This window comes from Sorghum bicolor, chromosome 1, assembly GCF_000003195.3.
Source record: "Sorghum bicolor cultivar BTx623 chromosome 1, Sorghum_bicolor_NCBIv3, whole genome shotgun sequence".
Lineage (NCBI taxonomy): Eukaryota > Viridiplantae > Streptophyta > Magnoliopsida > Poales > Poaceae > Sorghum > Sorghum bicolor.
Window position 1 is genome coordinate 31202710 of NC_012870.2, and position 21768 is coordinate 31224477.

At 44.7% G+C, this 21768-nt stretch overlaps 1 protein-coding gene across 1 annotated transcript; it reads left to right on the plus strand.

Annotated features, from left to right (window-relative positions):
• LOC8062786 (protein TIFY 11b) lies at positions 3025-3770 on the plus strand. Its single transcript, XM_002464641.2, has one exon. It carries the CDS (start codon positions 3091-3093, stop codon positions 3595-3597), a length of 507 nt encoding a protein of 168 aa, XP_002464686.1. The 5' UTR covers positions 3025-3090; the 3' UTR covers positions 3598-3770.

Genomic DNA, 21768 nt, shown 5'->3' on the forward strand with positions numbered 1-21768 from the left:
GATCACAAACATACGTCAACAAACATACACGAAGTAAACAAGGCTACAATTAGAACAGTACATCAATTATATAAAAATAGTATGAAAAGTTTATAAATAGATTCTACGCATCGCTACGATCACACAAACGTAAAGATCACGAAAATCGGAGCTAGAACGGAAAAGTTATGAATTTTCTAAGATTTCCTTTAGAAAAATAATTAATTAATTAGGGTCGCGAAAATAAAAAGTTTTAAACTGAGAAAACAGTGTTACTAACATGTAGAGCTCATTAATACGAATCCAACACAATTTGAATGGGTCAAAACAGAGTTAAGATGAATATTTTATGGCTAAAAGAAAGTTAGTGGCAATTTTGTAAATAGTGAAAACGTATTTTTATTTAAAACCGAGCTGTTTGCGTTTTCCAAACTGAAAGGCAAAGTGATTGGGGCTTACGTTGGTGGACAGGGAGCAGGTTCACCGGCAGCGACGCTTTCTTGGAGCTACAGCAACGCCGGAGCAGCCGACCGCTCATAGATGTCGTATATAGGCGAGACGATTGCGATCACGTTGTAGAGAAGAAAATATAATTTTTATTTTACTACCTTAGGAATTCTCAAATTAGAGGCTTCCCATATGATAGTCTTTGATGTGCTTTGCCTAAGGGGTTGGTATATATATAGGGAGAAAAACTCCCCACCTCCACGTCAACTAGCGATATGGTACTAATTGATTTTCAACCTTCATCTTTACTAATAGGTCTAATTAATTATTAAAGCCCATTAGTAAATAACTACATGGTTTTTTGGATTTATTATGGGCTTTGACGTTGGAAAAATAATAAGAGATTTATTATTTTCGAAATTAATTATTTTCATTGATAAAATAATTCTAGAAAAGTTTAGAATGAGTAGTTAAGCCACGAAAAATACTCTGCAAGCTCCGAAAATTCGGGAAAAATTCTCAGAGATATTATAGAACATGGGGAACCCGAATAAAGTTTTTGGAGCTCATGATAAGATTGTTTAGAGCATCTAAAAATTAGATCATGCTAGAAAAGTGAGAACAGAAGATGGAAAAATTCCCAAAAAGTTTGTAGAGATTGCTTGATGGACGAGGAACTAAAAGAAATGCTTTGAGTGACAAAGAAAAGATTTTAGGAAGCTCCTAATAAAAACTTGAGTTGAGAAACAAGAAATTTTGTTGATAAAGATAAAGATAAAGACGTACTGGTCAACAAGGAAGATCGATCTACTAAACGTATTTTAAAAACTTTGCTCACTCAACACATAAAGGAGCAACAAGCATCACATCAAAACATATGCACCAGCATGTATGCATAATAATATTGCTAAGCCTTATAATAAATTTTAATTTAAAATATATATATTATTTTTCCTATATTTTCATGAGTACAAAAATATAAAATTAAATAATTTTATCTATATTTCAAAAAGAGTAAATTTTACGATGTTACACGAGCTAGCCGGGCTGGCTCGCCGTCGCGTGCGAGGAAGGGGTCGGTCAGTACTGTCGCGTTGAGGTGGCCACGACGAACTCGCTGGTGACAAGGCCGGAGCGGGTCGTGGAGCCAAACGGTGTTGTGGCAGGTGCGGGGAGAAGGGGAAAAAAGAGGGAAAAGAATCAACAAAAAAGAGATAGATATTATAAGTATTTCACTTTTTCAACAATGGAGAGAGCTGTTTCACTAAACGGCTCACTAGAACCGATTCAGCTTCACCAGTAAAGTTATTTTTAGAGTTAAAACTAACAAAAATTGATTCACTAGTGAAACGTACCAATCAGGGCATAAATTATCCATTTGTATTTGTATATGAAACACTTGACAATGTTCGTATCCGAATATGGATCGGAGAAAAAGATTAGCTATAAATATTGGTATATGTATATATCCATTCATATTTGATCTGTTTCCATCGATATGCTCGAAGCTCTGACAGTGACTGGTTGCCTTGCTCAAAACACCACTCAGCTCCATCTAGCTCGCTTGATGTTTTTTTTAAACTGCGCTAGAAGATTAGTACTCTCTATATGTAAAATTGTTGACGTTGTAGCATAAGAATCCGTTTTCGTAAAAACTAACATTGTGGCTTCGCGGGTCCTTGTTTTGACGCGTTTGCCCTTGCCAAGCGCCGCCGCCCGTCTGTTCCGATCCGCTCCCGCATCTCATGCGTGCTGTCCTCCTTCCTAGCCCGCGTGCCTCCCTGCTCCGTCTCGCAGCCAGCAAAAAGTTCTCCCTAGCAGTCTTGCAGCCAGCAAAAAGTTTCATGCAAATCAAGCCTCCAGCAAAAACTTTTGTGGCTGCTACGAATTGACCTTGGCTCAACTTTCTCAGACATTGCTGCACTAGCCATCTAAGATATTTACCTTTCTCATATAAGATGCATCCGCAACCGTATTTATTAGAAGCAGTCAGGGAAAAATACTCTCTCCTTAATCACTCTTTGATAAGCACAATTATGTCCTAAACGTCAACAATTTCAGTTGATTATTCCAAGTTGGTTTAACTAATCGATTGACAGGCCGGAAATAATAACTTCTAGTGCTGTACTCTAGTGGCTAAATAGAGATACACATTGTTTTCCCCATTAAACTCTCGTGTTGCACCCACGAACAGATCCAAGGTTTGGTCTTTCGTGCCAGCGTGCGCAATATATGATCGCCGCGCGGAAGGGGCGGGCAGCCGGCTGTAAAAGCACCGCGCGAACGTGCAAAACTGGCCGAAAAGCACCCGCGCACACGCCCAAAACGCGTTTATTTTCTCCTCTGCCGCCCCACCCCTCCCCGCCCCGGCTAAAAACTTGCGGCACGCCTGGGTTCGGCTGCCAGCACACCAAACAGCCCCCCAACTCGGCAACCGTTTTGGGTTTTTGGCCACCAAAATCCTTCGTTCTCCACGAGGCCGTACGCTGCTTGCTTTGCTTTGCCAGTTTGCGTTGCCCTCTCTGGCAGCCTATTAAAGCAGTTGGTGCGGTCGTGCCGGAACCCCAATGGTAAAGCAAAGCAACAAACACCAATGTGCATTACAGAAACTCGTACCAAACTCCGGGAATTTTGCCAGTGGACCGCGCCCGCGGCGGTAGCGAGATGGCTCCATCTCCAATGGCACAAGCCGGTTGCAGCGGCCGGCGACGGTTCGCGGTGGCGTGCAGCGTGCTGAGCCTGTGCGTCAGGGCTGAGACAGCGGCAGCGGCAGCGGCAGCCCATTCTCGTTCCGTGGCACAAGCGCAGGCTGGTGCTGCGTCCCCGATGCTTCTTATGCCGGGCGCCGACGTTGTCAGCGACGAGACTGTGCCGACGCCAGCGCCAGCGCAGCTAACCATCGTGTACGGCGGGCGCGTGCAGGCGTTCAGCGACGTCAGCGCGGACAGGGCGGCGGAGGTGATGCGCGTCGCCGCTCGCCAAGACATGCCGCCGGCGGGTGGACTGGCCGACCTGCAGGTGGCCAGGAAGGCGTCGCTGAAGCGGGTTATGGGGAAGAGGCGGGACAGGCTCGGCGCGCGCGCGCCGTACGCCCCTGCCCGCCCGCCGCCACCCAAGGAGCAGCAGGAAAAAGACGCTGACATATGGCTTGGGCTGGGTATCTCTGGATAAAGCGACTTCTGTTGTACGTCGTCTCGACGTCGCCGCCGTGAACTGGCCGTTTTTTCTCCTTTCTCATCAGTGAATGACGCCGCGTGTTGTCTTTATTGATTGTATATTGTACAATTTGCCGATTCGTTGACGTATACACAAAACACAAAATGCTATTATGTTAAGCTTAGAAACTATCCACCTTGATTTGCATCACACACTAGCAAGGGCTAGCATATGTAAGACAGCACACTTAGCGAGGACGTACGACCACTGGGTCGGTACAGCCGATTTGGTACATGTTCTCCTGAAAATTAAGCTCGAGAACGCATCCCACGAAGACCCGTTAGAGAGGAGGACGTCGAGATTGTCCTAGTGTAGGCAAGGCCACCTAGAACTCCGTCAAATCTCCTCGAGAGATACGCTGAATAACAGGGTTCTCAAAAGCTTGAATAATAGAAAAAAGAGTAAGCAAATATGTTTTTCATCGATTAGTTGTTGGATTACTCAATTAGTCATGATCATCCAATATATATAGAAGAGGGGGTGATCTAGTCTAAGTAGAAAACAACTCTAACAAATTTCTCATGATAAAAAATGAGTCGTGACCGAGTTAGACTCAAACCTGAACCAGGAAAAATTGCCCAATCCTAAAACTGGTCATGCCATACCGAACACGAACATAGAAACTGGTCATGCATCTGTTTTGGCTGACTATGCTCAGAACCCTCTTTTCTTTTGTTTGTGGACACCAAATTAATGCAATGATCCAAGTATGTTTCTTGATCGTCTTGATGCTAAAAACTTAGTGGTGGAGTCCATTACGCTTGACAACATATTTTTGCTATCAATGTATGCCCTATTTTCTAGGTTAGGTTTATATGAACCTAGAAACATAAAACATCAAATACCAACGATATCTAACTCATTGGTAACTTGGCATCTAAGGTAATGTTACATCAGTCATTTTTGTCCTACATGTGATACATGGATCGGTCCTTATTTATTAGGCAGTAATTTGACTTCTTGCCAAACACTTGAAACTATTTTTTAAAAAAAATACCTCTAGTTAATTGCTCTTGGTAGATGATCCCCACCTTACAACGTCTCTAGTATATATGAATTTTCATTTTTCAAATATCACTTTGACCGTCTTTAATGGACCTTTCCACTTGCGACCACTTGCTAAACTTATTGCTCTTCATCCCAAGTGGTAGAATAGTTTTTCACACTAAATCTCCAACTAAGAAAGACTTGCTTCTTTACTTTATTGTTATAAGCCTAGGCAACTCAAGCTTTGTCCCTCTCAATATCCTTCAAAGCTTGTATCTTTTTTGTCAGTCACATCGCCAAATATTGTCTATCATCATATCATATGATACATTACAACGAATAAATCATTTTGCTTTGTCAATCTATATGAATCCAAATTCACTTTGACGGACAACATAGCTTCGTGTCCAATATACTGTAGAGTTACGAGGACGCTACGCTAGCCAGAAAATCAAAATTTTCGCCCCATAATCCAGGATCTACTGCTAGAGATAGGTTACGGATATACCACTCGACGTGTAGATGCAGCGGAAGACGACTCGATGTAGTCGAACACGTCGTAGCAGTGCCGTGCAGTTGCGTGGTCGTCCAGCAAGTCCTCCCACCACTTGCGGTTCGTCCTCGTGCTCCAGATGCAGCACCTCCGAGGTGTCCCACACGTACGGGGAAGAAGCGATGCGCCTCCGGACTGCTAGGTCCGCGAGAAGCGAAGGCGCGAGCGTGGAGGGCGACGGCGGCTGCCAAAAGGCGTGGATCAAGTCTGGCCGCGCCCCTCCCTCTACTTATATAGGCGTCCCTAATGTGCTCCCGAGTTGGAGGCCCATTAGTAACCCTAAGCCTTGTCTAATTCGGGTCCAACCCGAATTAGGCTTCCAGCCCCTTAAGCGTGCGACCCTATGGGTTCACGTACACATAGACATGGGCCGAGTACTCCTACTCGCTCAATAGTTGACAGCGGCCTCTAGCAAGGCGTGACAACTCCTATATGCACGCAAATGATCATATCAGACGAACCACTACACCACATACATGTTGCTCCCTTGCCTCATGATATTTGGTTCAACTCGTGGGTTAACACTTAACCCAAGCACGGCCATGCATTTGTTGATCCAATCACTTGAGTGATCCAGTGATATCTCTCTCAATCAAGAGGGGCAAATTCCATCTTGATTGACTATGCCTCGCAGCATGTTTCCTGACAAACCTGAAGACTACCTTTATAGCTACCCAGTTACGGAGTAGCGTTTGATAGTCTCTAAGTAGGTCGTTTCACATCTCGAATGCATACGACAATCTCAGGTCTAAGGACATAACATATATGATGTGAATAGAGACTATAACATCTCACGTTGGGTCTATCCAGCCCTATGTCATACATGTGCCCACAATATTAGTTTGACATCTCTATGTCCATGACCTGTGAAACATGGTCATCAACTAATATTGTGCTGATCTAATATACTTGTATGTCTCACACACATTGATCAGGGACAACTTTAGAATAACCATACAAGTAAAAGAGTTTCACAAAACAATTCACATAATTGTCAATCGATACAAGTTGCCTTTCAATGGATATTCAATATACTCATAATATGTCATGGATATAATGTAATACAATCATCTCTATGATTACCTCTAGGGCATATTACCAACAGTCTCCCACTTGCACTAGAGTTAATCTCTAAGATGTCTAATACCCATAGACCTCTTGTGCGCCTCATGCTTAGGCTGTGGAAGGGCCTTTGTCAACGGATCTGCTACATTCAAATCCGTGTGTATCTTGCACATTTTAATTTCACCTCTTTTGATGAACTGACGAATGAGGTGAAATTTCCGAAGTACATGTTTGTTCTTCTGGTGATTCCTTGGCTCCTTAGCCTGCGCTATGGCCCCATTGTTGTCACAATGTAGATTCAATGGGCTAGCCGCATTAGGAAACACACCAAGCTCAATGAGGAACCGTCTCATCCAAACACCTTCTTTTGCAGCTTCAGAAGCTGCAATGTACTCGGCTTCTGCTGTAGAATCAGACACTGTCTCCTGCTTGGAACTTTTCCAGCTAACTGCACCACCATTTATTGTGAACACAAAACCTGATTGAGATTGTGAATCATCTACATCAGTTTGGAAGCTAGCATCGGTGTAACCATTTACAACGAGCTCCTCCTCACCTCCATAGATTAGGAACTCATCCTTAGTCCTTCTCAAGTACTTAAGAATGTTTTTAACAAGCGTCCAGTGACTCTCACCAGGATTAGCTTGGTACCTGCTCGCAACACTTAGAGCATATGAGACATCTGGGCGAGTACATATCATGGCATACATGATGGAACCAACTGCTGAAGCATATGGAACCTTACTCATGCGTTTGCGCTCTTCATCTGATGAAGGACACTGCTTGTCGCTAAAACGCATACCATGTGACATAGGCAAGAACCCTTTCTTGGACTGCTCCATGTTGAACCGTTTCAACACCTTGTCAATGTACGTATCTTGGCATAATCCTATTAGCCTCTTCGACCTATCTCTATAGATCTTAATACCCAAGATGTATGCTGCATCTCCTAAATCCTTCATAGAAAAACTATTATTCATTGAAGTCTTTACAGATTGCAACATAGAAATGTCATTCCCAATCAATAGTATGTCATCCACATACAAGATCAGAAACACAACAGCGCTCCCACTAGCCTTTTGATAAACGCAAGGCTCTTCTTCATTCTGACGGAAGCTAAACCCTTTGACAACCTCATCAAAACGAATGTTCCAACTCCGAGATGCTTGCTTTAACCCATAAATAGATTTTTTTAGCTTGCATATTTTTCTAGCATTATTTGGATCAACAAAACCTTCGGGCTGTATCATATACACGTCCTCTTCTAAATTTCCATTTAGAAAGGCTGTTTTAACATCCATCTGCCAAATCTCATAATCGAAATAAGCAGCTATTGCTAGAATGATCCGGATAGATTTAAGCATCGCTACTGGAGAGAATGTCTCATCGTAGTCAATTCCTTGAACTTGCCGGAAACCCTTTGCGACAAGTCGAGCTTTATAGACTTGAACATTTCCATCCATATCCCTTTTCTTTTTATAGATCCATTTGCACTCGATGGGTCTAACACCATCAGGTGGATCAACCAAGTTCCAAACTTGATTGGCATCCATGGAATCTATCTCGGATCTCATGGCACTTTGCCATCTCTCAGAATCTGGGCCCATCACTGCTCCCGCATAAGTCGCTGGCTCGTCATTGTCTAACAACAACAGCTCCCCTCGTGCTTCACGAAGTCTTACCGATGGGGTTATGACTCTTGTAGACCTTCGTGGTTGTGGTGGTGCCACAGGTATCTCATCTTGTTCTGCTACATTAGCATCACTTTTGGAGTCGTTTCCTGTCGGCTCATCTTGAACTTCTTCAAGATACACCTTTTGTCCACTTTTCTCTCTTTTGAGAAACTCTTTCTCTAAGAAAACACCATTCCGAGCAACAAACACTTTGCCCTCTGATCGGTTATAGAAGTAATACCCTAAAGTTTCCTTTGGGTATCCCACGAAGAAGCACTTGTCCGATTTGGGTGTTAACTTATCTGACATAAGTCGTTTAACATAAACTTCACAACCCCAAATTTTTAGAAAAGACAAACTGGGACTCTTACCAGTCCACATCTCATATGGTGTCTTAACTACGGACTTAGACGGTACCCTATTTAGTGTGAAAGCGGCTGTTTCTAGAGCGTATCCCCAAAACGATAGTGGAAGGTCTGTCTGGCTCATCATAGACCGAACCATGTCTAACAAAGTCCGATTACGTCGCTCGGACACACCGTTTCTCTGTGGCGTTCCAGGCGGCGTAAGCTGTGGAACAATTCCGCAACTCTTTAGATGATTGCTAAATTCGTGGCTCAAATATTCACCTCCACGATCAGATCGTAAAGCTTTAATTTTCTTGCCACGTTGATTCTCTACTTCGTTCTGAAATTCCTTGAACTTTTCGAAGGTTTCAGACTTGTGTTTCATTAGGTAGACATAACCATATCTACTAAAATCATCAGTGAAGGTTACAAAGTATTCGAATCCGCCTCTAGCTGTCGTGCTCATTGGTCCACACACATCACTATGTATAAGTTCCAACAAGTCAATCGCCCTCTCAGGAAAACCTGTGAAAGGCGTTTTAGTCATCTTTCCAAGCAAGCAAGCCTCACATGTCTCGTAAGATTCGAAATCAAACGAAGTTAGAAGTCCATCATTATGGAGCCTCTTCATGCGATTCTCACTAATATGACCTAAACGACAATGCCACATATAGGTAGGACTTAACTCATTAAGCCGAGGCTTTTTAGCACTTATATTACAGATAGGTGAATCATCAAGATTTAAAATAAATAACCCATTCACAATGGAAGCAGAAGCCACAAACATGCCATTACGAGATATTACACAACCATTGTCTTTACTCGCGAATGTATAACCATCCTCCATCAAACATGAAGGCGACACAATGTTTCGACTCAAGCTAGGAATAAAATAACAATTATTCAACTCCAAAATAAATCCTGAAGGAAGGTGAAGCTGCTTTATCCCGACGTTCAACGCAGCAACTCTTGCATTGTTGCCCACGCGGAAATCAACTTCTCCCTTTTCCACGCTCCTACTTCTTATCATCCCCTGCATCGTATTGCAAATATGAGCAACCGATCCGGTATCAAATACCCAAGAATTGATATAAGATTGAGCGAGAAAAATATCTGTAATATAAACAACAAATGTACGAGTGGAAGTACCTTTACTGCCACGATCCTTTATGGACTCCAAGTACACCTTGCAGTTTCTCTTCCAGTGACCTTCCCCACCACAGTGAAAGCACTTGGTGCTCGCAGTTGGTCCAGCCTTAGGTGCAGGTGGGTTTGGCTTAGAGGTCTCACCTTTAGCCTTGCCCTTTTTCTTCCTCCACGCATTGCCCTTCTTCTTAAAGTTAGGCTTGTTCTGGATTGCCATCACATGGCTACTGCTAGCACCCTTCTTGATGTCTGCCTCTGCTTGCTTAAGCATCCCACACAGCTCATTCAAGCCCTTCTCGGCCCCATGCATATGGTAGTTCGAGATGAAGTTCCCATAGCTAGGCGGAAGCGATGCAAGAATGAAATCAGTGGCTAACTCATCGCCAATTGGGAAGCCTAGCTTCTCCAACCTGTTTGTGTAACCAACTAACTTGATCACGTGTGGTCCAACCGCTGCGCCTTCTGCTAGCTTAGTTTCAACCAAAGCCTTGGAAACATTGAACCTTTCAGTCCTGGCTTGAGTTTGGAACATTTCCTCAAGCGCCACGATCATATCGTTCGCCGAGTGACCATCAAACTGCATTTGTAGGTCTGGTTCCATGGAAGCAAGCATGAGGCAACTCACTTCAAGATCAGCATCAGATGCTTTCTTGTAAGCGTTTCTCTCAGCAGCGGGTGCATTTTCAGCAGGCTCATCAGGAAGTGGGGTGTCTAGAACATCTTCCTTTTTCTCAGCCCTGAGAACAATTCTCAGGTTGCGGATCCAATCCGCGTAGTTTGTTCCATTTAACTTATCTTTCTCAAGAATTGAACGCAATGAAAACGGTTGCTTGTTAGCGGCAGCCATTGATCTACAACAAAAGTATGCAAAATACTAAGACAATATATCCAAGACGGAGTAAAACAAAATAAACAATTTATTAATCTACTCCCACTAAAATCAATATCCCTCTATTGATACTTAGTGATTCAAGATCCACATCTAACATGTCTACTAGTGAGCTTTAGCATCACCGCTAGCAGGCATGGTAAATCGGTAAGCAACTCCTTGCTAATCATATCTCATATGACTCTTGTTGTTGGGTAGCATCTCTATGCCTCACGCCCAACTCTCATGCTTCAAAGTCCCTAACCGTTAGGATGACTTTGTCTAAGCAACCAACCCTTATGCAGTAAGTATCCGATACAAACCTGTCTAGTCAAAGAAAATTAGTGGTACCCTAATTTCATAGACCCACCACCAATTGTACAAGACCGGTGACAGTGCAAGGTTTGGGGAAGCATTTCCACTTAGACATTGCTGAGGGATCGTTCTACTTCACTACCGCGCTTATGTAGACAAAAACATCATCGCATATGAAAGTAGAATGTAGTAAGAACGGCATTAAACACGTATGACTTGGTATAGCCCATGGTTCCTTTTGGGGATCTCTATCTCCATCTTTCTGTTCACCATGGCGATCTCCATCTCCATGATTTACGTATGCCATCCTTCATGTGATGAATCCGCCATGATTAATCAATCACTAACGCAAGGCAGTGAAATAAAATTACATAATCGCGGATTGTATCATCACAGATTGGCACGCAGGCCATTACATTAATTTTGACAATATCAAAAGGCTCCTGCCATATTGTCCTCATGACGTGCAAACCATGAATTAATTACACACATGCATCACATACACATAAGGGCTATACCAGTCATGAATTCCTGCAAAACAGAGTTATGCGATTCTGACACATAAACTTGCAGGGGCAAAAACTCTATTTTCCAAGAGGTTTTTCGCGATTCTAAAATCGGCGATCACGGCGAAGCGGTGCGAAATCCCGACTAAAATTTCGTTTCCTATGCGGCAACGCGGGAATCGTCTCAATCCGAGTTACGGTTTAAGAGTTATGGCTGTTTTACCGAACAGCGGTAACCCGGCGTCCAGCAGTAGATCCCATCTACCACCGCCGCGCATCATATGCGCCCGGCACTTGACCTAGGGTTCAATTCAATCAATCTAATTGATCTCTAACTCGACATGATTGGATTTACATGTATCACTTAACTCGGATGGCGGAATTCCGACCGGTACGAGTAGATCGTTACATGACCAATCACGGCAAGATGATGAACCAAGATCAGAGACTCATCAACGACCGCACAAATCATCATATGAACAAAACCGAACCTATAACGAGGCAGTAATAGCTCTGATACCACTGTAGAGTTACGAGGACGCTACGCTAGCCAGAAAATCAAAATTTTCGCCCCATAATCCAGGATCTACTGCTAGAGATAGGTTACGGATATACCACTCGACGTGTAGATGCAGCGGAAGACGACTCGATGTAGTCGAACACGTCGTAGCAGTGCCGTGCAGTTGCGTGGTCGTCCAGCAAGTCCTCCCACCACTTGCGGTTCGTCCTCGTGCTCCAGATGCAGCACCTCCGAGGTGTCCCACACGTACGGGGAAGAAGCGATGCGCCTCCGGACTGCTAGGTCCGCGAGAAGCGAAGGCGCGAGCGTGGAGGGCGACGGCGGCTGCCAAAAGGCGTGGATCAAGTCTGGCCGCGCCCCTCCCTCTACTTATATAGGCGTCCCTAATGTGCTCCCGAGTTGGAGGCCCATTAGTAACCCTAAGCCTTGTCTAATTCGGGTCCAACCCGAATTAGGCTTCCAGCCCCTTAAGCGTGCGACCCTATGGGTTCACGTACACATAGACATGGGCCGAGTACTCCTACTCGCTCAATAGTTGACAGCGGCCTCTAGCAAGGCGTGACAACTCCTATATGCACGCAAATGATCATATCAGACGAACCACTACACCACATACATGTTGCTCCCTTGCCTCATGATATTTGGTTCAACTCGTGGGTTAACACTTAACCCAAGCACGGCCATGCATTTGTTGATCCAATCACTTGAGTGATCCAGTGATATCTCTCTCAATCAAGAGGGGCAAATTCCATCTTGATTGACTATGCCTCGCAGCATGTTTCCTGACAAACCTGAAGACTACCTTTATAGCTACCCAGTTACGGAGTAGCGTTTGATAGTCTCTAAGTAGGTCGTTTCACATCTCGAATGCATACGACAATCTCAGGTCTAAGGACATAACATATATGATGTGAATAGAGACTATAACATCTCACGTTGGGTCTATCCAGCCCTATGTCATACATGTGCCCACAATATTAGTTTGACATCTCTATGTCCATGACCTGTGAAACATGGTCATCAACTAATATTGTGCTGATCTAATATACTTGTATGTCTCACACACATTGATCAGGGACAACTTTAGAATAACCATACAAGTAAAAGAGTTTCACAAAACAATTCACATAATTGTCAATCGATACAAGTTGCCTTTCAATGGATATTCAATATACTCATAATATGTCATGGATATAATGTAATACAATCATCTCTATGATTACCTCTAGGGCATATTACCAACATATACCAGCTCAAAAGGAGTCACTGTAGTAGCACCATGTTCGGATATACGATAAGTCCATAGAGCTCGAGACAACACTTAATACCACCTTCTTTGATTGTCCTTAATTTTCTTTTTGATAAGATTAATCAAAATATTATTGCTTGACTCAGCTTAACCATTAGCTTAAGCATAATATATAGAGATGAATTGAGAAACTTAATATCATATAATTTGGTAAAATCTTATATCTCATTTGATACAAATGGAGTCCCTTAGTTGTAGTAATAAATGTCTAAATGTTCAAGGAAAGAAATGTCTTAGGAACGCGAGGAGAGATGGGTACGAGCACTAGGTGGGGAGGAACCACACGTTCTCGATGTGCTGCTAGTGGGGCCACAAGATAGTGCAAGAGAGTGAGGAGATGCTCTAAGGCCTTATTTTGTTTCAAAAATTTTGCAAAAAGAGTACGGTAGTATTTTCGTTTATAATTGACAAATATTGTTCGATCATGGATTAACTAGGCTCAAAAGATTCGTTTCACAAATTACAAGTAAACTGTGCAATTAGTTATTTCCTTTATCTACATTCAATGCTTCATGCATGTGCCGTAAGACTCGATGTGACGGGGAATCTAAAAATTTTACAAAATTTTTTGGGAACTAAATAAGGCCTAAAGGTTGTTCACTTGTCTGAAAAACTATAGCTGAAAGTATTGTTCGCTTATTTATTATAAAAAAAATACTACTAGCTGATAAAAAAATACGGTTTATAAGATAAGCGAACGGGGCCTGTGGTGATGGTCTTCCACGCACGCACAAAAAGAATGTCACACGAAAAGGAGGACGTCAGTATCGGAAAGGATTGGTGGGCTGGCTTAGGCTATTGGCAGGCTAGATGGGAGGAGTTGCCGGCCTACGATGAAGAAATCTCCTACAACTAAAAAGAACAAAAGTAAGATCATTTTTTGGTGCCACAAATTTCTTGGCTCCGTCAGTCCGCCTCCTTGTGATCTCCGCGCGGAATCGCTTAGTCTCGCTTGGCGCGGTGGACCCGGCGCCAATCACTCCTCTTCCTCATGCGAGATCCCAATCATGCCTCCCCCAAGTTCCTCCCTCTCCCTTCGTGCAAGATTCCGCATCAGCTTCCTCCCCCACGCCTGCCCTCGGCAAACCTAAACGCGTCGCGCCGCCGTTCTCCTCCCTCGCCGTCTTCACGCACCGCCGTACTCCCTCACACCGTGTAACACTCACGATTTAATAATAAATGCCATCCCCGATAGAGGGGAGCAGGGTGCCTGGTTTCTAAATCTCGTGATCCCTAATCCGGGTGCCGCCACAATCTCAATGCGTACCCCTTGAACATCTGCACCAGCTGCTCTGCCACTGTCGTGCCGCTGGCGGTGAGATTGACGTCGCAGTGAAGGTGCCCGCGTCGGCAGTTGGTGGCCACCTGGCGCAGCAGCTGAAAGCCCTAGTTTGGTTTTGGATAATTGATGAAACCCTAGTACTAACCTCTATGCTAAATGTGTGTAGACATAAGGTAGATGCCAAGTGTTGGAGCAGGAGATGATCATGGTGATGACCACAAGGTGATCAAGTGCTCAACTTGGAAAAGAAGAAAGAGAAAAACAAAACCCTATGGAGATCAAGGCAAAGGTATTGCTTAGGGTTTTGGTTTTGGTGATCAAGACAACATAGAGGGTGTGATCACATTTAGGATAGATAGCCGTACTATAAAGAGGGAAATTCTTTGGCTAAGCGGTTATCGAGTGCCACTAGGTGTCATTGTTCATGTGCATGCATTTAGAACCTAGTGAGCTAACTTAACTCCTTCGAAGAAAATGATTGTGAAAATGCTAACACACGTGCACTTGTTGGTACACACGTTGTGGTGTTGGCACGCTTTGAGAAGGAGGTGGAGTTTGAAGGGTAGAGAGAGGATGGGTTCCTCTCTCCCTCCCGCCGAGCTTACGAGGCGGGATTCGGCGCTTTTCGAGAAAATGAAGTGCATATTTTCTATTGCGTCGGTGAGAATTTTGGAGAAGTCGCGGGAGTGTTTCTCACTGAGGAACACTCACCGGACGCTGACTCAGAAGCACCGGACGCTGTTCCTGTGCGTCCGGTGAGTAGGCAGCCTGACTCAGTTAGGGTTAGGCACCGGACGATAGGCACCGGACGCAGCTTGGAGCGTCCGGTGGTTAGCGTCCGGTGTGCGGGCGTTTTGCGACCCTCTCTGCGCATGGGTCCGGTGAGCACCAGACGCTACCGGTGCTTAGCGTCCGGTGACCCGCAGGTTTGCGAAACTCTCTGCGCATGAGTCCGGTGTGCACCGGACGCATCCAGTGCTAACTTGCTCAGCGTCCGGTGCACTGCAGGTGACCGTTAGACTCTGACACGAGCGTTTCAAAAGGCGACACGTGGCTGACGTTGGAGCACCGGACGCAGGAGTTGAGCGTCCGGTGTCCCTTTAAGAGCGTCCGGTGACCCCGCAGTTTGCCCATTGAAAAGAGCCAACGACTCTATTTGTTTGAGGGGCTATATATACGTGTTTGGTCGGCTTGGGGCTTACTCTCTTGGCATTCTAGCATACTTGACATCCTTGTGAGCCCAAGCAAACACCTCCCACTCATCTCCTTCATAGATCATACATCTTTGTGAGATTGGGAGTGATTCCAAGTGCATTTGCTTGAGTGATTGCATCTAGTGGCACTTGGGGATCGTTCTAGCTGCGGTTTTCTTGTTACTCTTGGTGGTTGCCGCCACCTAGACGGCTTGGAGCAGCGGAGGAGGATTGGCACGAGTTGGTGATTGTTCATGGCCATCTCCTAGTGATTGTGAGGGGTCTTGTACCTTCCCCGGTGGAGAGCCGAAAGGTAACTCTAGTGGATTGCTCGTGTCATTGAGTTACCTCACTTGTGGGTAGGTTCTTGTGGTGTCATAGTAAGGACGAGGTTCGTGCTACACCTCTTAGCCACCGAACCACCAAGTGTTGGTCGACACAACGGGGACGTAGTGTGCCGGCAAGCACGTGAACCTCGGGAGAAAAATTGTGTGTCTCCATTGTGATTGTTCATTTCTCCCGGTGATTGGATTTCATATTATTGATTGGTTCATCCCCTCTACGCGGCGGTATAAAGTTCAAACCATCTCTTTTACATTCCCGCAAACTAGAGTAGCTTACTTACTTGTATAGAAACTTTAGGTACCTTTCTAGTTTAAGTAGTGACATAGCTCTTGTGTGCCTAGTGATTATATCAACTAGAATTGTTGGATAGGTGGCTTGCAAACACCCTATTAGAGCTAGAGCAAAAAGCTTCGCTTTGTTATTTACTAACCTCTTGCTCTAGTGAGTTTGTAGAATTTTTAAATAGGCTATTCACCCCCTAGCCATATGAGGACCTCTCAGCAGCTCCTGTCGTTGCCACCGGTGGTGGATTTGCCCAGGAAGAGAGCCTTCTCCACCACGCTCACTTGGGATGAGATCGCCGAGGACTTCACCCCGTTCCTCCATCCGCTTCCAGACGAGCACGATGGCCAGACCCCAACCCTCATGTTGGCGCCGACAGATGTGACACAATTTAAGGATGATGGGATCTTGGTCATCGTCTTCGACTGAGACTTGCCCCAAGGCAAGGGCATGCTCACCATGGACTTCACCGGGACCCTCAACGATCAAATGATGGGATTCTACAGGAGGTACCCCCTATTACTATTCATGATTGGTAGTTCCTGGCTTCTAGCAACTACGAACACTTGATTCACTTACTGGAGAGGAATAATGAATCGTAGATTTATGCCCCTGATAAGCTACAGGATAATTAGAAATAATTATGGTTTTCTCCTACAATGTTGCTACCGATGCGTACTGTTCCTGTATATCTTGAAAGATAGTTTGATTCAGAACCCTGAAATTGTTTATATATTGCTAAACAACCATCAACCAATAGTGAACCTTACAAAGCAACAAACATGCTTCCTCAACATTATTAATTTGTAAAGCACTGTGACTTAAATCATGAATTTTTCTATGATCTAAACCTTTATATGATTTAATAATGATGAAGCATGAACTGTTAGTAGCATGCATGCTTATGTGACTAAATCTTGCAGCCTGTAGCAGCTACATCTATACATGATTATGCTTGCTTCCATTTCTAGATAATTTTTGTAAGAATAAATTTTGTCATGTCCTCTACAATTTGGATGTTGCGTTATTGGATCTGGATTTTTTTCTTTCAGGCATGGACGAACAGAAAAGATACTTTCCTTTTCTCAAGTTAGTGATTATAGAGCATTGACAAGCTGACTCAACTGAGGTGAATAGTGGTCTGTCTTCATACTGTGTTGGTACATAATTTGGAGTAAACATGTATTGAGATGTGTGAGCCTCAGTGATTCCATGTTAAAATTGTGTCTAGAACAAACAAGTTCAACTTTTCTAAGTTGGATATTTCTCTATGTTTAAGAATACTGAATACATATCAACTAGAGATGGATATAATTGGAGAATATAGACATGATCTAGGAGGAAAGAGGAACGAACTTGCTGTACTAGACATGATCTAGGAGGAAAGAGAATACCAGTTTGTGATATCTTTATGAAAACCCTGTAAATATACTATTTTCCATACGAAGCACCATTGAGTTCCTTAGTTTCTAATATTATAAATTAGCATCTGTTAAATCTGTAAATATACTATCTTCCTATTTGTTGTATGGTATAAGACTAATTCCAATGACTCATTCAGGTGAATAACTGTGCAGGAGTTGGTTTCATCAGGGCGCCCACCCTTTTGCCAAATTCCCTATTGGCTGCACAAACAAAGTCATAGGAGTTGCACTTTTGTGGTGAGGATCATGACAGTATATTTTTTGGGTTGATGAGGACAGTAAGGCCCAAGTATATGTTTGATCCATGTTTTTAAAACTTTGCTTTGAGAGATATTGGAATTATTTAGTTACTCCTAATCGGCAAAGGCTTACCTTTTATTTTTGTTTAAAGACCCCCCTTTTCAAGTGTATCTATATGTGAGCAAGTTTTGAATGAACAATAGCAACTTGACAAAGGCCTATTTTTAAAATGTGTATATTTGTGTACTTCACAATGACTGCCTCTATATTTCTCAAAAAAAAAGACTTCAATGACCCTATTTCTCAAAAGAAAAAGAAATCTCTTTAGTTCAATAACTGTCTCTATTTCTCAAGAAAATCAAGAGATCTAGAATCCTTAAAGCTGCAGATGTTGTGTTGTGCTCAATAGCAGATGTTGTTTCAGTGTTCTTTTTTATATTGCTATATATATTCTCTTATGAGTGTCTCAGGCTGTATCTCTTGTTCCAAATTTGGTCTTAGGTGACTTTAGTTCATGGTGATTTTTGATTCACTCAGACCAATCCCGGTGATAAGGTAATTCAGCCGTGCACTTAGATCATTCATAGTCTTAAACTCAGTTTAGTTTTATGCTGCATTTTTCAGTTTGGTATAATAGTATTAAATTTTCTTTTTTACTATTTGGCTTTCAGGTTAGGACTGAATGCATGTACCTGCATACCAGGCTTTCAGTTTTGGGTCATGCAAACTGATTTTGTCATAATAGCTTGCATATAGGAGTCACTGGTGTTCATTGCTATATGAAATAATTTGCTAGCCGGGGATCTAGAGGTTGATTTGTGGAGTGTCACTTAGCAGCGGTAAGTGACTAATTAGTTTCAGTATATGACTCAAAAAATACTATACAATACCTCGGACCTTTTTAGTACTGCATTTTGACAGTACACCTATTGCACCAAAATGAATGATTAATATCTTAATGGTACTGAAGTATTACCATTTTCCTTCTTGTAAGAAGAAATTGCAGTTTAGGACAAAGAAACACTGCCGACGAAAGATAGTCGGCAGTCTACCTTGGGCTATACCCACGGTAGTAGTTTATCGGTAGACGGTGCGCAAACTACGAACTCGATGGTGACGCAAGACACGGACAAGCTTTTTATCCAGGTTCGGCCGCCGAGTTGGCGTAATACCTACGTCCTGCGTCTGATTGTATTGATTTGTGTTGAGAGAATATGATGTCCTAGGGGGGTCCCTTGCCTCTCCTTATATAGTCCGGAGGGCAGGGTTACAGATCTGGAAACTAATCCTAGTCGGTTACAATTGCCATAGATAGTTCGATATCAATTCCTATTCTAACCGACTAGAATCCTGCTTGATCTCCACGTCTTGTTTCCTTGCGTGAAACTCCAAGCTGTCGGATCAAACCTTGAGCTTGTCTCGTAATGGGCCAAGCCTCCTGGCCCAAGTCTAGCCGTAAGGGTATAGGGGTCTATACCCCCACAGCTAGTCCCCGAGCACCATGTATTGTGATGTAACACGTCGTCTTGAGCTTCTTCGATCAGTGAGGCTTGACGTCTTCAGTAAACAAAAGAATCGCCCAAACAGTTGCAACGGTACTTTGACCAACTCAAAAGACAGTTGATCAATATTGACATCGAAGAAGCTGATTGTTCGAAGAATGCATGGTGCTCTAAATTAAAAAAGATTTCTTTCCTGGTGAAGTGTGCCCACTTTACTTTTAAGAAAAGTATGAACCTCAAAAAAGCAAGCATATTCACCGCAAGGTGAAGTGTGCCCACTTAGTCCCCGAGCCTGGTAGTAGGTGACGTAGGCACGTGGTGCCAGGGTCAAAAGAAAAGTCCTCAAAGAAATTCTGAAACTGAGATGCATCGCGAGATGCGTCGTACCGATGTAGTCCCCGAGCTTGCTGGAAGGCGAAGTATGAGCCTTGTAGCAAGGTCTAAAAAATTAAAATTGAATTTACTAGTTCATCAGCAATTGAATAGACTAATCGACCAGTCCCCGGGTGTACAATTGTTTGACAGCCAATCCCCAAGCATCGAGCGCTCAGTGGTCGGTGCGATATATTAAAGTTCGGAGCTGATAGACTGGGCGACCAGTCCCCGAGCATCAAATGCTCGGTGGTCGGTGCAGTCCTTGGCGTCCGAGTTGATAGACTGGGCGACCAGTCCCCGAGCATCAAGTGCTCGGTGGTCGGTGCAGTCCTTGGCATCCGAGTTGATAGACTGGGTGACCAGTCCTCGAGCATCAAGTGCTCGGTGGTCGGTGCAGTCCTTGGCATCCGAGTTGATAGACTGGGCGACCAGTCCCCGAGCATCAAGTGCTCGGTGGTCGGTGCAGTCCCCGGATTGTTGACTCTCTGCCATATTTGTCTTCTTGTTTTTGAAAAAATCTTTCCAGTTAAAGTTGACGTGACGAGACCTTCTGATGGTGTGTCAGATGGATGCATGAAAAGTTGCGCCTGGCAACTGTGCGGCCGCCCTTTGCGTGGTTTGAAAAAAAGAAACCATCAATTGGTACGAAAACTCCTCCGCATTAATTGTCTATAATCATTGAAAACCGAAACGCCGCATCCGCTGCATGGCCCGCCCACTTCCCGAGAATACAGGAAGTGGGAGGGGTGGAGCTGCGGGTTATAAGAGCTGGACAGTTCCGCCTGCACTGCTTACCCTGCCATTGCCATCAGGCCTTCCTCTTTTGCCTCCTTCAATCACCTTCATCTTCGTAACCCAAGTCCACTTCCTCACCTCCAATGGCGAAGAGCGACTCCAAGAAAAGGGCCGAACTGATGGCCAGGGAGTGGAAAAAGTCCCGCAGCACCACCAAGTCCCTCGGTGACCTCGTCGAGATGGGACTCCTGCATAGCTCGGAGCTCGGCGGCTGGAGAGCGTCGGAAGGGGAGAGCTTCCCCGACCCTCGTGCCGGTGAGATCGTCGTGTTCGAGGATTTCATTAAGAGGGGCTTTGGGGTTCCTGTTCATCCCTTTCTTCAAGGTCTTCTTTTGTATTATGAGATCGGGATTTGCAATCTGCACCCGAACTCAATTCTCCTTATCTCCACTTTTATCCATCTGTGCGAGGCCTATGTTGGTATAGAGCCGCACTTCGATCTTTTTCGTTATCTTTTCTGCTTGAGGAAGAAGAGAGCGGTTGGAGGCTCCAAGGTTGCAGGTGGAGTATACCTCAACCTTCGTGATGGAATGAAGAACCGCTACCTGCACTGTCCATGGAACACTTCCTTGACTGAATGGTATAGGAAGTGGTTTTACATCAGGGAGGAACCGGGCAGCTCCACGTTCTGCGACGTGGGATACATTCCTGAGAAGAGGGTAAGCTGGACCGACCGCCCGGAGTTCGACGGTCAAGTGGCGGATCTCATGAAGCTGATCGACTGGTCGCGCCTGGACGGGCTTGGCGTGGTCGGCAACTTCATTTGTCGTCGGGTGATGCCCTGCCAGAGGGTGCACTCGGCGTACGAGTATGTCGGAAGCGTGGACCCGACCAGGATGCGACAGGAGATCTTGGAGAAGGCGGAGGTACAGCAGCTGTTGAACGAGCTGTTCAACTTCGCGGACGGAGGCTTCATCCGTGGCAGTGATCGGGTGCAAGCCTTCAAGTTAGGACGACCAGCACCAAAGGTATGTTGCAGATTATTTTGTTTTAGCATGCGTATATTGTCTGCAGCTGACTCATCTTTGTTGCTTTTGCAGATCGGCGATGTCGACCGGTGCACAGTGTATATATCACTGGCACCGGGGATGGAGAATCCTGCGGGAGAAGTCCCGCCAGAGGAGGACGCTGCTCGGTGTACTCATTACACCAGCAGTGAGGAGGAACAAGCCCGCCCTGTCCTGACCACCGAGGAAAGGGTGGCGGGGAAAAGGCCAATGCCTGCGGATCCGTTGCCGGCGGCGACACTGCCGGCAGAGAGCAGCCAAGCGCCGAAGCGCCGTCGGCTCGTGCGGATTGTTGACGACGACGACGACGAGGAGGCCGCACCGTCGCTAGTTCGACGTCCTCGGAGCCGCCCAGATAGTGCACCGGCCACTACTGATCGGGTGGCCAGCGA